The sequence below is a fragment of the Xenopus tropicalis genome, chromosome 4, assembly GCF_000004195.4.
Source record: "Xenopus tropicalis strain Nigerian chromosome 4, UCB_Xtro_10.0, whole genome shotgun sequence".
NCBI classification, from domain to species: domain Eukaryota; kingdom Metazoa; phylum Chordata; class Amphibia; order Anura; family Pipidae; genus Xenopus; species Xenopus tropicalis.
The window spans coordinates 100,924,430-100,937,340 of NC_030680.2; the positions used below are offsets into that span (position 1 = coordinate 100,924,430).

General features: G+C 38.2%; 1 protein-coding gene across 1 annotated transcript in view; it reads right to left on the bottom strand.

Annotated features, from left to right (window-relative positions):
- xpr1 (xenotropic and polytropic retrovirus receptor 1) overlaps positions 1-12,911 on the bottom strand; it is a 68,945-nt gene that overhangs the window by 10,104 nt on the left and 45,930 nt on the right. Inside the window, 9 exon segments of the mRNA NM_001016753.2 lie at positions 1,423-1,617; positions 2,532-2,694; positions 2,847-3,026; positions 4,764-4,951; positions 5,180-5,261; positions 6,538-6,621; positions 8,328-8,477; positions 11,707-11,930; positions 12,019-12,120. Of these exon segments, the coding sequence (NP_001016753.1) occupies positions 1,423-1,617; positions 2,532-2,694; positions 2,847-3,026; positions 4,764-4,951; positions 5,180-5,261; positions 6,538-6,621; positions 8,328-8,477; positions 11,707-11,930; positions 12,019-12,120 (1,368 nt within the window).

A 12,911-nucleotide genomic window follows, 5' to 3' on the forward strand; every position in this document is an offset into this window, starting at 1 on the left:
ACAAATTTATCACTAATGTACTTGCCATTAAATTTGTAACTAGTCCTCTTGCCTATGGCATGCCTTCAATCTGCCCCAAACCCCCCTCTCAGCTCCTCTCTATCCCACAGACACCCCTCCTGATTCGGCCCTTGGTGGCATGACTCCACCCCTTCATGTCACAACCCTACCACTGTCCTGTAGTGTTATCAATGGAATAATTTATCTAAGCTTTATGTGGTTGCAAGCCCGATGACCAATCAGAGGACAGAATGAAAAATTGAAATTGAAGAAACTTATCTCTCATACAGTATATGTATCTAGTCAGGGAGGTTTTAAGTCTAAATACTGATTGATTCATTCTGCAAGCAAGCACACAAGTTGATGTGTCAGGAAATAATAAACCATACCATGACTAAATCTTCACACAGCAATGTCCCACTATCAGTAAAAACAGCATATAAAGCGGATATTGTGCTGGAAGCAAAACTGGTAATTAACTGGTAAAAGAACAACATTCATCCATCACATAGATTATATCAAAGCAAAAGAGACCATACCCTTTCATATGAAAGCTCAGAAAAGCATTGCTGCAAGGAGTGTTTATTTCCATGTAGGTTTATTTCAGTAATTTATATAAACGTTTATGTTAAAAATGGACCTATTCTTAGCAACTTTTCATGGGACTTGATTTTTGTTTTAGTAAGTGTTCTGACTTTATACAGCCTGTACTTAAAAGATGAGGAATATCCTATTCACTGATGGGTGCCTAAGTGCCTAGGTAGGGATGCACCAAATCCAGGATTCAGTTCGGAATATGCCCACGATTCTGCCTTTTTCAGCAGGATTCTGATTCACCTAAATCCACACTCAGAACCGAATCCAAATACTTAAAATCATGTGACTTTTTGTCACATGAACATGGAAGATAAGATCGCTGCCACCGTTATCTTTATCCCAATTTGCATATGCAAATTAGAATTTATATAGGGTTCGGTATTTGGGCAAATATTTTACAAAGCATTCGGTGCATCCCTAGTGTAAGGCAACCCCAGTGAATGCTAATGCTAGGTTTGTTTCTCAGTTTGCTTGTTGACTAGGTTTGTTGTTCCTGTAAGGAAGAAGCTGCACAGGCCTGAGAGTTTGAACCTTGCTTACCTGGTTCCCCAACAGGCTTAGATGTAGATGCTAGTGCAATTTTACACTACTGCACTTGCACAAATCTATGTCTGCCACAAGAAAAGCAAGGTAATAAAGCACCACTTGAACATTTAGGCTACATCTTAACCTACACAATAAAAGTAGGGCTAAATGGTAAATGGGTAACTAGGATATTTGCCATTATACTCCTCTTTTATGTACCCTACAACCACCTAAGGGTCCATTTTGCCACAGCAAAACTGGTATGAAAAAACAGAAAGCCTAGTCAGATAAAACCCTTACCTTTGTGTGTGCTGTAGAGGGCAGCAAACGTGACCATGAAGAATGTAGTGGAATATTTTCCGGCATTCACCAGGTGAGGGAAAGCTCGCTTGGTATCCCGGTACCGCCTGAGACACTGGATAAACCGTAGCCAGGCAGGAATACACTGAACCACAGCACGCACTCCATATGAATATGAGTTACACACACTGTTAGCTGTTAGAAGTGGAGAGGTTATTATCTCACAACTGGTTCTATTCAGCATGTTCATAAGAACAGTAAGCTCACACTCATGATCTCATTGCAAACTTATTCCACTTCTCTATCCATATTTGTTAAAGGGTTTAAAAATGTTAGTACATTATATCACAACTGATCTTAAACGTTAATGAAATACCAGCAGTGGGAAAAGTTTAGAGCTTTAGTTACACGACTTAAAAAAAATGACATATGCTGGAGTGTATGTACAGTCCAACCTGCAAAGGCATCGGAAATGACCCAATGAAGCATGTTCTCTAGAGGGGCCCTAAAGAGATGGCTGCATATTAATAGCAGCAGCTGAAGGAGGAGGAAGGGCAAAGTACAGGAATCAGATGATACTCAAGGATTGGGGCGGTGAACTTTAAAAAAATCCACTATTGTAGTTAATGTTGATTAGATCTTTTTGCATTTCAGGGGCATATTAATCATGCTGTATAAAAAAAGGTAACAAAATACACCACTCGTCAACATCTGATCGCCAGGCATTACCGTGTAGAAAAAATACACATCTATCATGCTGTGTAAAAGTTTTCTGCCTAAAATTCAAGCATAAAAGGCAGCAGGTATTTGAAATTTTTACGTACGAAACTGCTATCCTCCAGCTAAGAAATAGCTGTTTTTACCATGGGAATGAACTAGCCACCTACATTTTTCCTACTGAATTGAAAGAGTTACACCATAAATATAATGGTGAAAAATAAAAGCATAAAATGTGATCAGTCAGTGTAAATTAAGTGCACAGCTTTATCATCTAACCATTTATTTACACCGTTTTTACACCGTTTTTTGTTTTTAAGTAATTTTACACAGTATAATAAATAGGCCCAACAGACTATTATATGAGTAAGCTATATGCAATGCTCTCTCACCTGAATTGACCAGTCCATCGCTATCTCCCCATTTAAGTTCAAAGCTGTAAAAGCAGATCATGAACTCCAGGTCCATGAGAATAACAGCCAAACTATTAAGTTGATCAGCCAGCCAGAAATCTGCAAAGCCCACTTTGTGGAATGGAGCAGTGAAGACCCGGAACTAAATGGGGATAAAAATCATACATTACAAACAGAAGGGTTTAATGTTTTTTTTTTTTTTTTTTTCTTAAGTGAGACAGGATATAAACTGGACAGGACAAAAAGCCACTAATGAGCACAGAAGGCAAAGTGTAACTCTAGATGGGTACCTACCAGTAGTTTAAGGAGCCAGAATCGAGACTTGTAATAGAAGGTTTTAGTGGGATTGACAAGGAAGAGCAACATTAAACCATACAGAATTAAAGGATTCAGATGCATCTGTAGGTTGATCCACAGCCCGAAAATGCAGGAGAACAGGCTGAAACACCACAATATTCCCAGGAAACCTGCAATCTAAGTGAAAGGCATCATGTACATCATTTTCATCATTAGCCATAGAAATTTGAAGTATAGTATGTGTGGTCAGCTAACAGTAAGAACGAGAATCATTCCTGTAATTCACAATTAACAAAACTTACTGTTCCAGACAGGCCATACCTAACATTTAATTTAAAAGCATTTCCTGAAAGGCTAATCTAATAAGCAGAACAGTCCCGGATCTTCCATACTAAACATCTAATGGACACAAGCACGCCATTATCACTCCTCTTATGTCTCCTCAGCTGACTTTTTCTTTTGCATCTGCACAGCTCATAAAATATAATCCCAAATCAAACACAGAAATATCTACAAGTGCCCTCCAAAGGTATTCAGAGCACTGAAAACTTATGCTGTATTCATCCCCTCATTTTAAATATTTGCAGAGTCACCTTTTGCAGCAATAACACCTGTAAGTCTTTGGTAACTATGTGCTAGCTTTGCAGGAATTAAATACATATAAAATGACATATTTCAGTTTCTTTTTATATTTTTTCCCTCAATGGAATAATGTTATATTAAACTATTATAATCACTTATTTATATGGTGCTTACATATGCAGTAGACAGAGATAATACATCAATTGCATCAGTCCCTGCCTCAGTAAAGCTAACAATTTAAAAAAGAAGGAAAGGTAAAAACTAAGTAAGTTTTATCAGAGAAGTCTATGTAAAGACAGCCATAAGAACTCACAGAAATGCTGCACTGAGTCCTCTATCAAAAGTAACACAGGATTTATTGTCTTCTTTTGAGTACACATGTTCTTCAGTATCTGACTTCCTCTTTTAGAAAAATCCTTTAGGGCAGTCTGCTCAGTTTGCTCCTCTCTCCCCCTCCCATCTTAATTCTCTCCCACTCCCAACTGTGCTGTGTAATCTGAGCTACCACCAGCCAGAGCTGCAGCAGAGAAGTTACGGAGACCAAGATGGCAGCTGCCATCTTTAACAAACAGAAGGAGCTTCTAGGGCTGTTTAATTTGATACGGTAAAGTTTTTTTACAGAATAAATATAGCATTCAAGCTTGCACTATTGTAACTAATCTATTGGCAAGAAAATGCCTTTCCTTCTCCTTTAAGATCTCTGATACACATACACACTATGGTAATTGTATCAGATACCAATTAACTTGTACAGTATGCTCCACAGGCATACAAGCATTACCTGGGTGAACCTAGAGATGTACCGAATCCACAATTTTAGGATCCAGCCAAACTCCAAACCCTTTGTGAAAGATTTGGCCGAATAATGAATGGAATCGGAACCCTAATTTGCATATGCAAATTAGGATATGGAAGGTTTAAAGAAAACCATGTGTGAAGCAATCAGTAAAAAATTTTCCATGTTTATTTGACAAAAAGTCATGTGATTTTAAAGGTTTTGGATTCAGTTCAGCCAGATGCATGGATTTGGCAAATCTGATCCTGGTGAAAAAGTATAAATCCTGACCGAATACTGAACCGAATCCTGGACTTGGTGCATCTCTAGATGAAACCCACACAAACATTCATAAGTACACTGACTGGATTTAACCAATGCCCCAAAAGCTGCAAGTCAGCATTGCCAACCACTGAGCCACTGTGGTGCCCAGCTTTTAAAAAAAAAAATAAAATACAAATTTCAGGGGAAAAAGTAGATTGTCAGTTACCTATATAAAAATAAAGACAATTCAAGATTTGTGGTAGGTTAAACCTATGGCTTTACAAAATCCTTACCTCAAAAAGATGCTGGTGGGAAAGGTTATTGCGGGGATTGAGCTCAAAGATTAGGACATGGTTAACCCCAGCCTGTCGCCAGCCATATGTGTTGATGCCAAGAAGAAAGAGGAATTCAATAAGCAGGAACCCACCCCTGTAAATTCGAACCATGGGCCACACATCTTTGCCCAAAAGGTAGTGGGAACCTAGAAGAGGAGGACGCTACAAGTTACAAATAAAATATAAAATGAATAAAAAAAAGCATCTTCTCGTTCCTGTTAGCTCTTCTCGCCATCCAGTGCTTGTAGAGCTGGACAAGAAGTGTACTGAGGCATGTATATAAACATGTATCCTAAAAATATGTTACAAGACAAGATAAATATATCTTACCAACAGTTTAATGATTAAGATTATTTAAGTTTTCACAGACATACCTGCCATTATGATTGCCATGTTTAAAACTATAAATATGCCACAATAGAGTCCAACACGAAAGGTTGTCCAGGCTGGAGCTGGCTGTAAGAAAACAGTAATACAGAAATAAGTCATAGATATAACAAAAGGGCTTCACACAAATAATAGGCTTAAATATAATCCTGCTCTTCCAACTCAAACTTTCCATAATATTAGAATCAAAAGAACAATAAACTGCAAATTATTTCCACTTTTGATACTATGAAATAACCTCTTACATGGTATATAGTCCCTGCAACACTTCAATGTTAGATTTACCATGGAACCTATGGCTAATAAACTACTTGTGTTATATATTTAGATGGCTGCCAGAATCTGGCATATTCCACTGTCTCGTTACATAAACAAATTAAAATGACAAATTGACAGTTGCTTTGGCCCAGCTGGTGTACAAATTAAGTGGTGTACAATGAATAATGTTTTAAAGGACTTGAATTGTATCAATGTGTAACACTGGATGCCCAGTTGTTGCTTGACTACAAATCACTGCCAAAAAGCATTCAGATGGGTTTAGTGGGTTAGAATGAATCCCGTCTCTAAGTTTTATTGGTGGCCAGTGCCTATGTTGGAAGTCTGTTTCAGTTCAGTCACCACTTAATTGGGAGTAATAATTAGTGTTTTTGTTAATTAAATGGAACACAATAACTGAGAGGGCTCAGCAGCAGAGCTTCAGCCAACCAGTTGTGTGTGTGACATTACAATTTATTACACTTATTCTTGATTGGCTGAAGAGCAGTATGTGTGCTGGCCTTAGTCATTAAGGCCTGTTAAACAATCACATTCCAGCTAACTATCGATGTGTTTGATAACAAAAATATTGATGTCACAAGTGATGCCAAAAGGTAGTCTTGGCCTAGCTGCCATGTTCCAGCCAATCAGTGACAAGTAAGAGGTCTGTGTATGTGAAGTTATGTGCTCCAATGAGTGGATGGTGAGTGGGTTAATAGCTGTATACCAAAGGACTTAGTAAATTGGGCAGTACTTACCAGTAAGATGGCCTAACAGTAAATTTTGGGGGCTGTACTAAAAGCCCTTGACAGCATTAAACATTTAACACCAATTAAACTTCTTGCAAGAAATAAAACATGGACCACAGTTTCAGACATGTTATATAACAGTTACTTTATCTCTCAGCAAGATAAAAGAATATGGAAGCCTATAACAATATTTTACAGAGATATTTAACTGCTGTCTATTCACAAATCTGGGACTGCAACTGAAAAAGAATCTAACATTAATAACATTTGCAGAAAAGGGAAATGGATTAAAATATTTAAAGCAATGAAAGCAATAAAATGCTGATTGTACACATGCTTACCTGGGCTGCACCAAGTGGTGGCACCCGCAAGCGTTTCATGGCTTTTTGTCTGTCCCCACTTTCTAACTCATTGGTTACAACAGTCTAGTCAAGCAAAAAAAGAACAAATTAAAGAGTAAGTAAAATCATGCTGTTACATGGGATCTATTTTGCAAACTAGAAAAGGGAACCAGTGCCTGACATACGTTGGCTTTCTGCTGTATGCACCTTTGTGTCTGTGAGTAGCATTTCGTTTATTTTTTACCATTTTCTTTTATAGAAGGTATTTTGCCATGGATTTAGACTATGGGTTGCCTTTTTGTTTTAACAATTTAAAATGGAACCAACAATGTTGGAGTGTTGAAGTACTTGCATGTTTTCTGCCCACATTAAATAGTAGGGATGTTCCAAGTCCATAATTTAAGGATCTGTCTAAATCCTGAACTAAATCTAAACCATAATTTGAATTTGCAAATAAGCAAAATAAATAAGAATGCTGCACATATGTCGTGCATATTAGGCAGCTTCAATTGCTTAAGGATCAAACTTCACATAATAGTAAGGGTTTGCAAAGGAAGTAGTATCTAGCCCAATCCAAAACCTGCAAAAAAGAGGCTAGGAAATCTAATTTCTCAAATCTCATTTATTCCCAATCTCTGTACTAGAAATTGTTCTTAGCAGTTTTGATGTATATTTTGGTTGGAACATGCAGGTAAATAAAGGTTGCATACAGTATACCCAGTTCTAGTATTACATTTGTATTATTTATTTGATTTCATTAAAGGTTTTATTCAAAACAACTAAAGGTGGCCATATACCGGAGCCTGAGCTAGAGTAAGGCTGGGTAGTGTTTTGAGGCCCCCATCTTCTCACATAATGCCTGCCACCACATACAACTTTTAATATGCCTATAATAGGCACATTGCATAGATCTGACTTACAACCAACCCCCTCACCCCCAGCCACAATAACCCCAAAATTGTGCTTAGCCTTTACTACCATTGACAGCTGCACAAAATACATCACCTGCAACCCAAGCCCTGTGACCCTGACAGTCAGCCAATACATGTTGCTGTTCTGAACACTCAAACTTGTTGTGTCCTGCGTTTACCTCAACAGTCATAGAAAAACTTTCTGGAGCAGCTGACTGAATGCGCTTCTCTACTATGTATACCTCTGTAGTGGGATTGTATAGTTTGCATTTGATTTTCCAGTCACACTGCACAAGCAAATGTACACATAACAGAGGACAGCACATTTAAGGGGCTACTTCAGAAAGGTTTTCTGTCACTTGTGAGGTGTAAGCAGAATTTTACATGTTGTTTCAAAGGTCCTAACTACAGTATTGGCTGACTATCAAGATGTCAGAGCTTGGGTTGCAGGTAGGTATTTTCTGGAGCAAAATTCTGTCCTTATAGTTTTGTTTTTTTTCCCTATTAATAACATTGGCATCAAGCACTATTTAACCGGCCAGGCCGGTAAAATACCAGCCAGGTGGCAACCCTAGTTGTGGTTAATGCAAATCCCATGGCTTTCTAATCTGCGGATGAGTGAGAAACCTGTGAAGAAGGTGAATTGCCAGCTGCTATTCAATTTCAACAGACCAGGAGTGATCTGAGAGGACTGCAGGAGGGACTATCCAGTTTTGAGATTCCCTCTTGCGATTTCAATGCAACATACATGTCCAGATGGTCGGGCAGTGTAGTTGAAATCATCCAAGTCTGGGTATAGCACAGATGGTCACAGTGTGTATCACAGATGCAGGATAATTCAAAGAAAATGAGTGTAACAGAAACACACAAACTAGGTACCTCAGTCTCAGAGATCAGCTGGTTGATTTTCTTGCAGGTATAAAACGGTGCCACCTCCACATGAGCAACACGCCAGTCTGCCCCACGACTTGTCTCCAGTATCTTGTCATGTTTCTTAAGGATTTTACGGAACCCTGTAAAGTTTAAATTCTGAAAGAAAATAAAAATGCAATTACAACAGTACAAAAAGCAAATAAATGCAAACTATCTACTAAATGGTAGTTTGTTAGGGGTTTTCTTAATGGAGAAGGATCTGGGGTTTTTTGTAGATCACAAGTTGTCTAATTCCAGGCAGTGTCATTCTGTGGCTACTAAAGCAAATAAAGTGGTGTCTTGTATAAAAAAGGGCATTGACTCAAGGGATGAAAACATAATTTTGCCTCTTTATAGGTCCCTGGTAAGGCCTCACCTTGAGTATGCAGTGCAGTTTTGGGCTCCAGTCCTTAAGAAGGATATTAATGAGCTGGAGAGAGTGCAGAGATGTGCAACTAAACTGGTAAAGGGGATGGAAGATTTAAGCTATGAGGTTAGACTGTCGAGATTGGGGTTTTTTACTCTGGAAAAGAGGCGCTTGCGAGGGACATGATTACTCTCTACAAATACATTAGAGGGGATTATAGGCAGATGGGGGGGGTGTTCTTTTTTTCCCCATAAAAGCGATCAACGCACCAGAGGCCACCCCTTTAGCTTAGAGGAATGGAGTTTCCATTTGAAGTAGCGTAGGTGGTTTTTCACGGTGAGGACAGTGAGGTTGTGGAATGCCCTTCCTAGTGATGTGGTAATGGCAGATTCTGTTAATGCCTTTAAGAGGGGCTGGACAGCCTCTAGACATATATTCCAATTTCTGTTTGGGTAGCACATCATTAATCTATTTCTTCCAAAAGGTGAGGGTTGGAGATACAGTGGATTTCCATTTTAGCAGGATAGCTTTCTTAACATAAAATAATACTTGCAAGTAACAAACGTTTGTATGATGATAACCCCAAGTCTTCCAGCACCCCTAACAAACACACTTTGGAGAAAGAATATTGGAAAGGGACAGTTTCATTTACATATTTTAGTACTAAAGACCATAATTGTTTAATAGCTGGGCACTCCCAAAAGACACAAAAGAAGAAGCCCACTGCTGAGAAACTTTTGGGACCTATATCAGACATTTGAGGATACAGCTTTACCAATCTGTGGGGAGTTAAGTAGGCATGATTAATAAACTTAATTTAATTTAAATTAACCTCTCTCTGACTGCCATTGTTATTTCTGGGAGTTTCCACAGGACTATACCAAAAATGGTGCCCAGATAAGACATTAGGTATTTTTATTGACAAAACATATACATATATATATATATGGCCAAACCATATATATGATAAATGGACCTTTGTATAAATATGCTCTAGTGAAGTAACCCACAGTAACCAATCAGCAATTATATTTCAGTGTTGAAGGAGGTTAGTAAAGCATACCGCTTAGAGAGGAAATTAAATAAATATAGTAATTTGATGCAATTTTTTTTTTTTTAATAACTGGTAGCATACTTGTTTCTGTATTTTAGATCTAGACAAGACTGTATCAAGACACTAAAAATGCCAGACCTATTGACATGTTAAAGGAACAGTTCAGTGTAAAAATGAAACTGGGTAAAATGGATAGACTGCGCTAAGACAGCTTAGCTCTCTAAGCTATTAGCAGTCAGTAACCAATCAGTAACTTGAGGGGGGGGGGGTCCATATGGGACATAACTGTTCATTTAGTTTGCTTTTGAATATGACGTGTTCTCATAAAATAACAGTTATGTCCCATGTGCCGCCCCCCCAAAGTCACTGACTAACTAAGTGGTTAGAGAGCTGAAAGCAGGAAGTAGTGTAAAGGCGGCCATACATGAAGCAATAACGATCGTTCCAACCCTCCACTGACGTTCAGGGATGATTAGTCAGATATGGAGGTAGAAACAATAGAAATTCTACCTCCACCTGCCGATCAGCCCTAAACGTATATTTTGCTCGGGTGCCCAATCAAAATCTTTTAACCTGGCTGATTGACGAGACGACATCGATATCGGTCATCTGTTCAAGCCGCCATACATGCACCGATTATCACACGAAACAAGGTTTTGTACGATAATATCGGTGCATGTATGGCTGGCTTTAGACATCTGCTCACTCCAGCTTGTATAGATTACATTTTAGCCTAACTAACTATATTAGAAATATGTTTTATTTTGCACAGTCTATCCATTTTACCCAGTTTCATTTTTACACTGAACTGTTCCTTTAAGTATTTCAAAATTTTGTATTTTGAACTATATATGTTTTATAATGTTCAATTAATCATTTGATTCAGTACAGACCACCACTCCAGCACCAATTTAGAACCATCTCCTGGAAGATGTTAGCAGGTGTGGGTGTGACTCCAGATAGAGTGAGAGATCTGTTAATGAGAGAAGTATAGGTCTTATGCCTGCTGCTAAGACAGTGGTTTGAATAAAATGATGCCTATTACTCTGAGATAGTGGTCACGGAGGTGTTGGTGAGAAACCTGCTGCTTTAAAGAAAATAGAAATTGGTTGACTGCTGTGAATAAAATTTCTGTTTACCTGTGAGTGTGAGATGTGTATGTCTAGTACTTGGAGATATGTGCTGTATGAATCACGTGTGAGGTCCGGGTAAAGGAATGCAAGAATGGTGTCCTTAGAATGCCAGTCTATTTCAATCATAGTTATTGCAAAATATTCTTTCACCGTAACTATCCATAGAGTACATTTTAACCACACTAAAACAAATGTAAGACTCACCATGTTACAATTTAGGACTGTGTGCTACTACGACCAAAGGTTTTTATTTATACTTCCAAACTATTTAATGCTCAATTTACTCCAGATTAAGTCTTGCTCCCTGCCTCCCCATGAAATTAAGGATCCTTTTAACTCATTTCTGTTGACACACGCCCTGGATTTGGTGTGCTATTACCCTTTTTATTTTAAAAAAAACAAGATTTATTTTACACAACTAAAGTTAATTTTTCATATTTAGTAGTCTCATTTCACAACAACTTCTTCCAAACAAAAATTAACTCAAACTCACATAAACACCTATAACCATTTTTAAAAAGAAGGACTAAAATTGAGTGACACAAAAAAAAACCCACGTGCACTGCTCCTGCTGATTCAATAGGAATCATGGCTAAAATAAGCAACATGTGGTATGTCAGGAACAAGGTTTGTGGAAGTGCATTTTGTTCAGTTTTTGGACTTTTAATTCCCATTTCTACTTCATTTTTCCATGATTACAATGGTTTATTTCCTGTTTCCAATGTAATGGACAGTCATGTGTTCCTACTTAAGATAACAGCAAGAGACTGTTGAAGGATGCTGAATTCATACCTGGTAGTTCTGAAGCAGAATCAAGCTCAGATAGAACTCACTAAATGCTAGCTTCAGGTCCTTTATATTTCTGTGCTGGACCCGCTCCTCATGTGTCAAAGCAAACACTGCCTTCCTACGCTGCCTAAGGCCTGGTATGGCGCTGCTCTCCCTCTGTGCATCGAGTGAAGACTGCAGTTCATTTTGCAGGGTTGCTGAACGCCGCTGGGCCTCTGCCAATTTTTCTAAAAGCAAATTAGGAAAGTCAGTATTTAAACTATAACCTATGAGTCATTTTCTGTGCGAGCATTTTGCATTTAGCTGTCCAGTTACCTGAATAAAATGTGTTTATTTTGGCAAGTTCCTTCTCACAGGTTTGAAAGAATTTTTCTTCAAACTTGGCATAATACCTCTTCACGGTGTCCTCATCTGTTACTAAAAGACAAAAACAATGAATATTTTACTAAAATATAATCAACTCAAATAACTCATAATACACCAATATAAAGTGTCCTTGCATGTTCATAAACACAGTACACTTTTAAAGGTTCAGTGCATGGGAAAGAGTTAAAGAAATGCATTGACCGTAAGTAGGACACGCAACACCACACATAAGGTAGTGAGTTTAACACATCCAATGTGTCTCCGTTCCCTTAGGGACTTTACTTTTTCTGCTGGACACTGGCAAAGGATTGGTTTTACATTTTTCATAAGAGAGAGACACACACACATACACTGCTAAAAGAATCAACTGAAAAAAACACACAGCATGAATCTGCTGCAAGTGTATGTATATTCAATCTATTCCTCTTTCCAGCCAGCATTTCTAAACATCCCAAGGCTATTAATTATATGACAAATGCAGAGATGTGTCCCCTCTCTTTAGTGTTGATAAAAGTGGCCTTGAGCACACACACAGAATGATGGCTGCATGGTAACAGTTCAGTCTTATACAACTATACAGGCCAGAGTCACAAGGACTACAGCATGTAACATTTAGTACCTCATTAAATGGCTAATGTACACTATTTATATCTGGATGTACTGAGCAGACAGGTAAGATTATTTTGTGTATGGCAAGCTTCATTCTTTGTAGAAGAGGACCCAAATTAAAGTCTGGAAGCCAGCATCCTGACCTAGGATTCTTTAATCACTACTCTCCACTAATTCAAAATGAAATCACTAAGCTGCTTATTTTCCCAATTACTGTTCCACCTGAAAGGCAA